This window comes from Alosa alosa, chromosome 1, assembly GCF_017589495.1.
Source record: "Alosa alosa isolate M-15738 ecotype Scorff River chromosome 1, AALO_Geno_1.1, whole genome shotgun sequence".
Lineage (NCBI taxonomy): Eukaryota > Metazoa > Chordata > Actinopteri > Clupeiformes > Clupeidae > Alosa > Alosa alosa.
The window spans coordinates 7,439,130-7,451,519 of record NC_063189.1 but is presented as its reverse complement, the minus strand read 5'-3'; the positions used below and the strand labels follow the sequence as shown (position 1 = coordinate 7,451,519).

General features: G+C 43.0%; 1 protein-coding gene across 1 annotated transcript in view; it reads right to left on the bottom strand.

Annotated features, from left to right (window-relative positions):
* Window positions 1-12,390, bottom strand: part of LOC125306011 (FERM and PDZ domain-containing protein 1) — a 30,367-nt gene that overhangs the window by 6,310 nt on the left and 11,667 nt on the right. Inside the window, exons 2-13 of the mRNA XM_048261146.1 lie at window positions 10,181-10,285; window positions 8,879-9,042; window positions 6,095-6,197; window positions 5,936-5,981; window positions 5,235-5,339; window positions 2,917-3,012; window positions 2,663-2,788; window positions 2,362-2,481; window positions 1,554-1,690; window positions 885-1,008; window positions 474-566; window positions 139-321 (exon numbers count right to left, since the gene is read on the bottom strand). Of these exons, the coding sequence (XP_048117103.1) occupies window positions 139-321; window positions 474-566; window positions 885-1,008; window positions 1,554-1,690; window positions 2,362-2,481; window positions 2,663-2,788; window positions 2,917-3,012; window positions 5,235-5,339; window positions 5,936-5,981; window positions 6,095-6,197; window positions 8,879-9,042; window positions 10,181-10,281 (1,398 nt within the window). The 5' untranslated portion in view covers window positions 10,282-10,285. The remainder of the gene's footprint in view (window positions 1-138; window positions 322-473; window positions 567-884; window positions 1,009-1,553; window positions 1,691-2,361; window positions 2,482-2,662; window positions 2,789-2,916; window positions 3,013-5,234; window positions 5,340-5,935; window positions 5,982-6,094; window positions 6,198-8,878; window positions 9,043-10,180; window positions 10,286-12,390) is intronic.

Here is a 12,390-nt window from a genome sequence, read left to right as displayed (position 1 = left end):
ATCCACTGAACATCTGTTCAACTGCAATGCTGAGAGTGTGTGAGGATGTGTCCTCACTGCATTGGTGTGTGTGTATGTGTGGTGTGTTTGTGTGTATGTGTGTGTCTGTGTGCGTGTGTGTCTGTGTGCGCGTGCTACCTTGATGTCCTGCAGGTAGATCTTCACCAGGCTGACACGCTCGGACTCAGGAATAAGCTCCACTCTGGTGATGCTGCTGAACTCCGTCAGTGTGTTGATGACACTCAGCTTGTGGTTGACCACCTGGCTCACGCCATACTGGAGCCCCACCAGAAGGCTGACCATCGACTCTCTGTCCTGTAGCTGGGGAGGGACACCACAAGCCTCTTCTTTGGTTTTATCGTTGTGGTAACATGACACATTCACAGACTTTGATTCCTGTGCTGACCAACAAAATCTCAGCCATTTTCATATGACTTGCACTAAATGCAGTACATGAAGAATCCAGCTCTCACCAACATCGTGGCACTGAAAGACTTCCCTCCGTAAGATTTGAGCTCTGCCATCTCGTACAGGTAGTTCAGCCTGGCCTGGTTGACGGATATCAGCTAGAGCCAGAAGGGTAGTGGGATCGGAAATCACAGGGCTTTACATGACTGGAGTCGGAGTGGGAAAATGTTACGACACTACTTGCACAATCAATGTTCATGGAGGCAGTGAATATTGCGCTCGAAGTCTGAGTACAGTACACAACAATGCATACAAACTAGGAAGGAGGTTTAGAGAACTTTAAGGGGAGACTTGATGAATGGAGGTGGGTTCAGCCACACTTGTTACTCGCACACAGGGAGTGCTAGCCAGTGTGAACATCACTGATATGTAATGTTTTCTTTAAAAGTGAAAATTTCTCTCTCTCCGTTTGTCACCTTTTGTTTGGGCTCCAGGTAGATGCACTTCTTCATGTGGTAGCTGATGGCCTTCCTCAGGTCCTTCTCCCTCATGTTCTTCAGCAGGGTGTTGGAGACAAAACTCTCAATGCCCCACTCCCTCCTATCCACACACCAACCCAGGTCACCACCACAACACAACAGCAACAGCAACACACACACCACAACAGCAACATCAAACAGACAACAGATCATTGACGCACAACTCCACAGCACACACATAATAACAACATTCAGCACATAAACATGTGTATGTTTGTGTGTGTGTATGTGTGTATACATCCACACTATCCCATTTTGTTTTAAAACACAGCTTTAAAACTAATACGATCTCCATCCAGACGCACATTTGCAATTCTGAAGCGTCCCTGAAATGTGGCCATTCATCATATGACCATTCACACAGCCTTGTGAAATGCAGGATTTAACTGCACTACAGATGCTACCAAAGACAGCAAGGCCCAGTCAGAAAGTGAACTTGGGTTTCTACATCATCGTTTTCAGATGTTTGCAGATTATGCTGTTCACATTAAAATGTCAATTCAGAGTTTTAAGATGAAAATGGGGAGGACAGCACTTTCAAATCATTCAATTTCAGGAGTTTGAAAATGCCTGTGTGTGTGTGTGTGTGTGTGTGTGTGTTCTCACGTAATGGTCTTCAGGTGTGTTTTTGGGGATTGTCCAGTGCTAGCCAGTCTCTCCTGTATGTGCAGTGCTGCCAAGCGGAGAGCAGTGTTGCACTTCATCTCCACTGCAAACCTCTCCTGCAACACATCACTCACACACTACACACACACGCACGCACACACGCACATATACAAACCACAAACACATAAATACCTACAGACACATTCAGAGGGTTAAGAGGTACAATATATTATACCAACATACTGCTGACATACAGTCAGAGTTCCCACTCTAAGTCAAATGTGAAATTCCATGACGTTCCCCTGACTTTCCCTGACAAAAAAAACTGAAATTCCATGACCTACTATATGGAATATAGTACAGCACACCCTGTTGCTCTTGGGTGCTCCTTGTTGGTGCCCCCCACCCAATCCCAATCCTCCCCACCTTTTTTATGCAGCCCTTGCCACTTAATCTACTAACCCCTCTTCTACTGCACTTTTACCCCCATTAATGCACAAATAGGCTGACACCAGACATAATTTCACTGCATTTCTTACTTCCAGTAACTATATGCATGTGACAATAAACTTCCTTGTATCCTTGTATCCTTGTATATAATGGATGGTACAATATACCGACAAGATTTCAGAGCAGCCGCAGAGCGTTCAAGAATCTTTTACTTTTTTAGAGTGGGAGATGAATAAATGGGCATTGAATAAACAAAGTTAGGCTAACCACAACTACTCAAACAAGCAGTAAAGCTAATAACTAGATATCTGTAATGGGGAATGCGGGAACCCCCCCACACACACACACATACACACACCTGTAGATAGAGGTATTCAAAGGCCACTGGGTCTTCATCCAGGAGGTCCTGGGGGTCTCTGGGCATGAAACAAACTCTGAACAAACACCTATAGTCATGAGTCTCCTTCTTCTCCACCACCTACAGAAACACAAGCCACCACACACTCTCATTGCAATACATGGCATCAGTACAGGACTGGATCATTTACAGGACATGTGTGTCTACGTGTGAGAATGTGTGGGTGTGTGTGAGACCCCCATGTGATGTGTGTCCGTGTGAGTGTGTCCATTTGATGTTATCCCTGTGTGAGGAGCCTTACCTGCTGTATGAGCTCATCCTCGTGAAGCAGCAGTAGTTTGGTGATGCTGTATTGTTGTTCCAGCAGCAAGGAGAAGTGCTCGATGCGCGTGATTGACAGCTTCTCCTTCAGAGTCATCACAATGTCCTGAAGAAGGCAACATTCAGGACAATTATCAACAACTGAGCCGACCAATACCAAAGTACATCACTGTACAACTGTACTATGAACCTATGTACTTCACGTCAGCATCACATTTAGCCGACAGCAGATACCTTGACTCTGGTCTTGGGCTCAAACTTGAAGGCCTTGGTCTGGCCGTTCTCCAGGTAAACCTTCAGAACATTTGGCAAGAAAAGCAAGGAGTTGCCCTGGAAATGCAAAGGCAAAGAGAATTGCACAATAAGAAGTAATCAGTACACAAGCTAATTCAAAAACTAAAGTTTTAGACCTTTGCTTCTGTGCATGTACTGCAATCTCCTATCCACACCAGAGTTCAATTATAATAGAGACGTATAGGTTAATGAGGGTCCTTTTATCAGCAACCAGCGTCTCTATTCAACACACACATACTCACACTCTGTCTTTCTGTCTCTCTCTCTCTCTGTATCTCTCTCACACAGAGAAACACATGCACACACAGACACAGACATAGATCTATGCACAGAAGGGGTATGTTTTAGTTTACCATTTCAGTATTCACAGTATTGAACTCAATGAAAATACAACCTTGATTGACAAGGTAACATGATCCTGAACAGTTTTACAACGTGGAAAAATATAAATTGACTAGTTTCTCTGTCTCTCGCTCTCTCGCTCATCTCTCCATATTCGGGTCATTGACAAATAAGGCTCTTAAAAATGTGTTTTAATCTTTAAAAATGGACAGAATGCATTTTTTTGAAGTTGGAAGACTGTGTTTCAACATGTCTTAATGACTGTGCAACATTTACAAGGGTTTTAATACATTTTAGACTGTATTTGCAATTTCACCACCCAAAAAAACTGTAGAGTGTCTACAGTGCTTAACACATTATTATTTTGTAGTTGACCTTGATATTGAAAGTAACTTATATGTTCATTTAGTTTTCCAATGTCCAACTTTACATTTAACATGTGAATAAATACAAATTAATCTACACATTAAAAAAGTATATCGTTTAATAGAATAATTAGTTACAACACATTTTTCAACCATTTCTTCACTTATATAATATATAATCTACTATTTCTTGGTTTAAATGAATATTTTACCTAATTGCACCATCTGACAATGCAGTTGCACCACCAGACTTTTGCTACTAATTTCAAATTATACAGGCATCTTCTTGGACACCTATATAACCTTTTGACTTTGCTAGCAAGTCCATCCTTTCAATTTTCCAATACAATAAAGAGTTTTATATTAAAATAACATTTTCTTAGTTTGACATTGGTTATACCACCTGACATGTAAACTGTACAAGTCCAACTATGAAGAGAAAGTAGCTATTTTTTATCAATATTTGAGAGAGATTTACAAACTTCACTCATCAGTAAAGGTCACTTGGGATCCTCTTGATAAGGCAATATCCTGTTTACTTTGTTCCCTCTTCAATTCAAAATAAACATTCTATGATTGCGGTTGCACCGCCCTGACATCAGATATGCAAATTTCCGGACAAAAGTTATTTTCAATTTTCCAAACATTTTAAGAGCTAATAAACTAAACTACTTAAATAAACTAGTAAATAAAATAAAAAAATAATTATGCCCCCATGTTTATTTTTAATTTCCTTTCCTTTTAAATTCTATATTTAATACTTTTCACATAGTGTTTATTTGCTCGGACGGTTGCACCACCTAACATTTTGACATTTAGTTATGCTGCTATAGCATAGTGCTGCCAAGGACTTTTCATGTGCCACGCCATACAACCCCCCATCTCTCCTCTCTCCCCATCCCTCTCTCAACTCTCCCTCTCTTGCCTATTCTCACTATGGTATAACACTACATAGTACCATTGATATACTGTACTTATTGATATTAACCATTTTGATTTATAGTAATATTAACCCACTCTACATCTCTCTTTCTTCCTCCTTACCTCACTTGTGAGGTATACCGTCATCAGCCATCCGTGTGTTTGACCCTCATCTCACCTGAAGTCCCATCCTTACGACTGCCCTATCATCGCCTATTACTGTCCCCCCTGCCTGGATTCCTGGCCCGTACAGCCTAGCGACCCACCACTTGCCCTATGACAACTCCTAATCCCCCTGGACAATTCCATTTCCTATACTGGACTATTTGAACTTTCTGACACTAAATAGGATTAATGCATTATCATACCAGATATGTAACCATCCCACCTCTTATAACATACACCTCAGTGGCGGCCGGTGGTTAAAAACATAATGGAGGAAGGAATGTCCGCTTGATTGTTGTTAGTGGCAAATGTGAGGTTGTCATTTGTGAACAATAGAATATGTAGGTCACCTACCCAGACACATTTAACACTTACATTTAAAACCACATCCTACCCCCAACAAAAAAAAAATGTCATAGATTGAAAATATATGAAAGACAGTGAGGATGACGGGCAGGAACCCACCTGAGAGTGGCCGTTGACCACCACCTCCTCTGCAAAGCGCACCTTCACTGGGTTGGACCTCAGCTGGGCTCTCTTCTCCGGAGTTATAAACGATGACTTCGGCCCCTACAATTTACATGTAGCAGATTAAGACGCATTAAGGACAAGTGTACACCCTTGATAGAGAAAGTCCATTTGGTCTATTACTCTAAATGTAAATGTAGCAGATTAAGCAATGTTAGACATCATTGATAGATAAAGTCCATTTAATGTATTACTCCAAATCTAGAGATGTTGCATCTTGAAAATGGATCATCTTGGATGTAAAGTGGATCAGTAAGAAACACCTACAATATCATAATTCCTAAAGCCCGATAATGCTAAACATTAACCACACCCTATTATAATAACTCACAGAGTGACAGCCCTAAACTAAGACGATGGAGCAGAGCAGCAGCACAGGAGCAGAGTGGCAGGAGACTATTGGAGAGACTATTAGACAGAGCCAGTGTGTGGTCACAGCAGGAGACTATTGGAGAGACTATTAGACAGAGCCAGTGTGTGGGTACAGCAGGAGACTATTGGAGAGACTATTAGACATAGCCAGTGTGTGGGCACAGCAGGCATGCCAGGGCCAGGGCCACACCACCACCACACACAGATCCATTACAATCCTTCTGAGAGGCCACACAAGCCCAGTAGTTGTGCTTGAGCGTACTCACCACTGTAATCCTGAGGACTGTGATTGTTAAGGTCTCCTCGCACTCCCTGCAAGACAAACACATACAAATTCACAAACAAATTCTACATCATGAACCACTGACTCTCCTCAGTCTAGCATGTTATGCATGGAGTATAGCAGGACAGAAGCACATACGCACCTGATGAGGTCAGCAGCTTGCTCTGCAGAGAGGTCATCAACTGCTACATTGTTGATCTTGAGAGGCTGATCTCCAGGCATGAGCTTCCCATCGGCCGGGCCTCCTACAACAGCATCACAGGAGATCAACATCGCCCCTCACTCATCTACCGTACATTATGCAGAGACAGGACCATGAGAAGTGAATGTCGTTACTTGTGACCTGATTGGCAACTCTGAGAAAGGTGTTTCCGCTACTTTAATGGCATTAAGGGTTGTGACTGGGCTTGCCTAGAGCTTATTAGCAATGTATAAACGGTAACAGTGAAAGCATCAATCCAAGTCGCAGACTGGAATGAGCCAAATAATCTTCCTGTCTCTCTCCATTTGTGTGTGTGAAGGTACAGTATGTGTGTGTGTGTGTGTGTGTGTGTGTGTGTGTGTGTGTGTGTGTGTGTGTGTGTGTGTGTGTGTGTGTGCGCGAGTGTGTGTGTGTGTGTGAGGGATTCTGCAGGTTTAGGGGAGGTCCTGTCCTGGCCAACTGAGCTGTCTGAAGACCTTATAATCACTCTCTAGCTAAACTGCCCTTTCCCCCACAATGGAAAGAACAGCTGCCTCGCAGTGCTTCAGCTCAGAGCTCTCTTAGCTGCCTCACAGCGCTTCAGCTCAGAGCTCCCTTAGCTGCCTCGCAGTGCTTCAGCTCAGAGCTCCCTCAGGCAGGTCTGATGAAGATCACTGTCTCCACTCTTACTCTGAGCTGCTTCCAATACGGATTTGGGCTGAGTTTCACCACTGCACCACAATCTTTTTTTTCATACAAATATAATGCATGATAATTCATAGAATTCAACAATCACAGCGGTAATTTACTCACATAAAACACACAGCTCTGATTACTTGGGTAGCCATGCGCTAATTACAGTATATGTGGATGTATAACTGTGCACATGCATAAAGTATTTTGAAGTGACAATGTTTGTAGAACATGTGTGAGTTTGTGTGTGTGTGTGTGTGTGGAGCGAGGGGTGTGTAGTATGCGGGGTGTGTGAGAGTCTACGCGTATGTGTATGTGTGGGAGAGTGAGAGTGTGTGTGTGACTGTGTGTATGGTGTGCTAAATGTGGGTAGTGAAAACAGATGGCATTACGCTCCACTTCCTGGAGAGCCATCCTTCTTGTCTGCCTTACAAGAGGAGCACGGCTCACGTGTGCCAACCTCCAGCCAGCACACTCACTCACTCACTCACTATCCACCAGAGACCAATTGCAGCACACTGTAGAGGAGATGGCACCATAATATTTCCACTTTTTCTGTCAGAACAAACCGAGCTGTTTCAATACCTTCTGCTTTTCCATTACATTTTCTGGAAAACAGTGTTTTTTCCCCTGAAGGAGCGGTGAGGTAAAACACAAGAGTCACATTTTCCTCTATGGGAAAACAGCTATTCTTCAGCTGCAATATTGATTTCCATTTTTATCTCCCTTGGATGGCAATCACCACTTTGTTCTTCTCTCACAACTCAGTACAGCATTTTCTCCCTCAAACAGCATCATAATGGGCCAGGGAAAGCCAACAACTCAACGCAGAGATGCACACAAATCAATGGTCTGTCTGGCTACTGCCATTACATCACAAAGGGTTCACAGGGTCTGTCTTCAGCAGATGGGTGTGTTCTATTTTAGAACCTTAGAAGGGATTAAAATCCCAAAGATTACACCAGATGTAATGTTGCTATGATAATCTGCTCAGGACAACATTGAGTGCCTTCTCTCTACATGATTGTTTCTGCATTTTTCAGAGCCATGCCAACTGTCTCCAAGATTGTAAGAGCTGTCTGCTGCTCCAGCATCCATATAACCTCCTGCAAATCTCCCAAAGCTTACTGTGTCTGAAGCCTCCTAAGCAGACCATGGAGGTGACAGTTGGTGCTTGTGCAGGTCTGGCAGGTCTGGAAGTTCTGTACAGTGCACACTGCTGGCTCCAGCACATCTCCCCAGCCAAGAGGACAAGGTCTAAGACAAGAGGTGGTGGGGGCCGCAGGTACGGAGCCAGACTCCATCGCAAGTCTGTCACAGTGGACCTTTCCCAGGTCGGCCCTCAGATCCAAGACATCCTGGGACTGGATGCAGCGGTGGCTCCCCTAACACTTCGGGCTCTTGCTCATAAAATACGGCAGGTTAGCCACCCTCCCAACTACAGGCTCATCAGCTACCAGCAGCTAGACCCCTGGAGTTCAGACCTGTTGCCCATAGATGACCAACCCGAGGACAGTGATCCTAGTGTGAGGCTGACGGACAGCATGAGCAGGGTCCTGAACTCAAACCAGTGCTGCACTGACTGAGACGCACAACCCAGAGAGGCAGCATCCAACTCCGAGACCCCACAGATGGGTCATTTATTTGTATTCGAACTATAGGCTACTGTTTTTGTTAGCTGATTCAATTTAATCCTGCCATTAAATGTGCTTCATTGTTAAGGATTTCCGTAACATAGCTCATTTTGCCTTATTCTTTCTTTTCTTTCATTAACTGTTCAACATCTCTTATGAGTTGAAGGTCAGGTTCTAGGCCCATTGATCACATTTACTTGCTTGCCAACTGGCTAATGCTGATGGTTGACTGATTCAAGGACACAATAAATGGAGACATTTTTCTCCTGTCAAATATGTAGTCATAGTTAATGACAGCAGAAAAGAGCAGGGTGCAAACATTTCAAAATTACTAGTCTTTTGTGTGTGTGTGTGCGTGCGTGCGTGCGTGCGTGCGTGCGTGCGTGCGTGCATGCGTGCGTGTGTGTGTGGGCATTACCTGGGATGACCTCGTGCACCAGTAGGGGCATGTCTGTGGTCACGGTGAAGCCATGTGATTGGAGGTTGGGGTCTCGGGGCAGCTGCACTGTCGCCCTGATAGGGAAACTCCTCTGCTCTGATGAGCCGTTGTCAACAACACGACTCTCCTCCAAAACACGCTCTCTATGGCAGCCAGAGGCAGAGACATCACCAACACACTTAAGTACAGACAGATTTACAGAGACATCACCAACACACTTAAGTACAGACAGATTTACAGAGACATCACCAACACACTTAAGTACAGACAGATTTACAGAGACATCACCAACACACTTAAGTACAGACACATTTACAGAGACATCACCAACACACTTAAAGGAACCATATGTAAGATTGTGGCCAAAACTGGTACTGCAATCACTTTCAAAATACTGAAGAGCGGTGTATCCCCTCCCCCTCCCCCCTGACTCGAGGTTGCACACGCGGATGGCGAAACACTACTGACTTCGTGATTAGTAGATAGGTGGAGGGTGGCGCATCAGGCCAGAACACAACATGACATGACAAAACACAACATCAACAACAGTTGAGGGCTGCAACTTCACTTTTTAAATGACAATATCCTGGCTGGACTACTGTTGTCAGTGATATAAGTATTTGAAATTAACATGATTTCTTAATGTCTAGTGACATTTCAGGGCCATTTTATGATTAGTTGAAATATTTTTCTTACATACGGTTCCTTTAAGTACAGACACATTTACAGAGACATCACCAACACACTTAAGTACAGACACATTTACAGAGAGACTTCTTGACATAATGTGACAGTGTCCGAGAATTATTTTCAAAACCTCTTGACAACAAAAACATCAATGTGGGTGTGGGATGATACTTTGATTTAGTTTGATGGATGCATAACATAAGCTATCACATGACCGTGTCTATAGAACGCTTATAGAAACATTCTTCCTGGCCCTCACTGACCGAAGAGCAGAGCTACTTTGTGACTGACTGGAGGGATGGATGTTGAGCCTGGCTCATATCAATCCACATGGTACAGTACTGATTTCTCTGGTAATATGCTCTCCTTTGTTAGCAGGGTTTAGTTAGCAACCCTCTTCTGAACTTTGTGTCACTCAATAATAACAAATTTGAGAATAACTGAGTTATTAGTACCAGCGTCTTATATACTGCAGCCATACTTCAAGTCTATCTGAGTAGTAAACTTCACTGTATTCAGAGTCTTAGTTCGACTTTTCATCTGTGTTCACTCCATACTGTAGGTCTTCTCTGAGTGGTTGCTAGGACGCCTCACCTGCTGGTGGAGTCTCGTGAGCGCCGTAACCAGCGCCCCACCACCTGCTCCACACGGCTGGTCTTTCGGGACGGAGACCGGCTTCTGTCCCGTTCCTCCATTTAACTACAGGTCAAAGGGCAGATGTGAAGATTCCAAAGCCGCACAGCTCCTCACATTAGACACATTAATCATACATAGTTAATTTATTCACTAAAAAAGGCCATGGTCAATACAGGGGTAAGGCAGGGGCTTCTGTTGAGTTATGATCCTGTTTATCATTGGCTGACTCACCACAGAACAGTACATAAGTACTTTATGCAAAACATTAACTTCGGAAACAAAAACCCTACAATTCCTCATCATTAGTTGTTGAATTATCTTCATCTTTAAGGTAAAAGGACAAAATGATAAATAACCCTTCATATCCATAATAATGAATAAAATAGCAGTTTCATGTAGTGTTGTCACGATACCAAAATTAATGTTTCAATACCGATACCAAGTCAAGAATTGCGATTTCGATACTTCTTCGATACTTTTTTAAAAATTGTGCACCGTACAACACTAGTTTCATGTAAAGTGCCTCAAACCTAATGAAAAGAATGAGCATGAAGCACCAAAAAAATAATAACAAATGACAAAGAAATATTAATTTTGATCATCCCCGTGTAAGAGAAGAAAGACATGTTTCAGGCAGATCTCTCCTGCTTTGTTTCTTATGCATGTGCTATTATTTTGTCTAGGGGCTACACATGCTTTTTGCTTTTTGAGTGGAGAAATAAGGATTGTTTGAAAAGAACAGTATGTGCCATAAATGACACTATGTTAGACGTGAGGCCCCATGTTTCCTTATTCATCAAGACAGCAGGCTGACTGGTGCATACTGTAATAACCTACCTTCTCTAACGTTAGCATAAAAAAGGACTGCTAGCATTCCCATGGAGTTGGGCCTGTAAACGCTTCAAAGTTTGTAGAACACTTTTCCACAGTATTACCCTACATCACACAGAAAAGCTGCTGAATAAAGCATGAGGGGGGATTGTGCAGCATGCGCAAGGAAGTGCTTTCAATGCCTCATTACATTTAGCGTAATGTCAGTTGTGACACTTATAGGCAAGGTCAATTGGATTTGTTCTTGGTGTGTGTGTGTGTGTGTGTGTGTTGATGTGTTGTTTGTCTGAAAGACGGAGGATGTTGAGTGTGGTAAACCTATGTGAATTATGGGTGAGGTTAACTGCTTCCCCCTGGATGTCATTTCTGAGGGTCTGGCACGGAAATGGTTCCTTTTTTTTGTTTTTTTTGCTTGTTTTCTGTGGTGCCACCATATTGGTCCAGTGAGAGTACATGGTGTGATCATATGTTTCCTTATGGATACTGTGGTCTACTCTTTAAGATAGCTCCACTAACAGAGAGAACAAGAGAGAGAGAGAGGGGGGACTCACTTACTACCATCATCATTATCAGATCATTCAACATTAGCTCAACTTCTATCTTAAAGTCCATCATATCTTACAGTACAAACTAGTAAATAAAAGACCTCTACTTTAAATTGTGTTTCACTGGGCTTTGGACCTTTACCCTTCAAGTCAGGTATCAACAAGGACAACTATTACTAGATGATAGAGATAGATAGATAGATAGATAGATAGATACTTTATTGATCCCCAGGGGGAAATTCAAGGTGTGGAACTAATATAGTATACCAACCACAGTCCAAAATTGTGGACAGGAAAGCTCATAGCGCGCAAGAAACTTCTGTGCTTTAGCCTGCACCCACCCGCCACGAGGGTCAGGAGTGATTCTCAGGAAGGAGCCTGGCTCCATTTAATGAACCACAGCTGAGTGCTGTCATCACATTATTTTGTGCTGTAATCACTTTTATTTGTAAGTGCTTTTAAGCAGAGTGGCCAATTTACTATAACCAGTGCCTTCACTCCACCTCCATGGGCTGGAGAACAACAAGGATGTCGCCCCCTTACACAACAACAGATGGACCACCAGATTGGTCACTGGAATTTATTCACTAGAAAGAAAACATACAAACATCAATCTTTCTCTCTCCCTCTCCCTTTGTAAGAAATTACATTAGAAACCACTCTGTGTGCGCATTGGGTTTCCGGAACTGCTTCTAATGAACAACGCCGCTGAAAGCAATAACCTCGGTTAATGGCTAAAGCTACATGAAAGCATTTTCTGAGGTAAAGCTAAGGCAAAGAGCAACTAGTAAA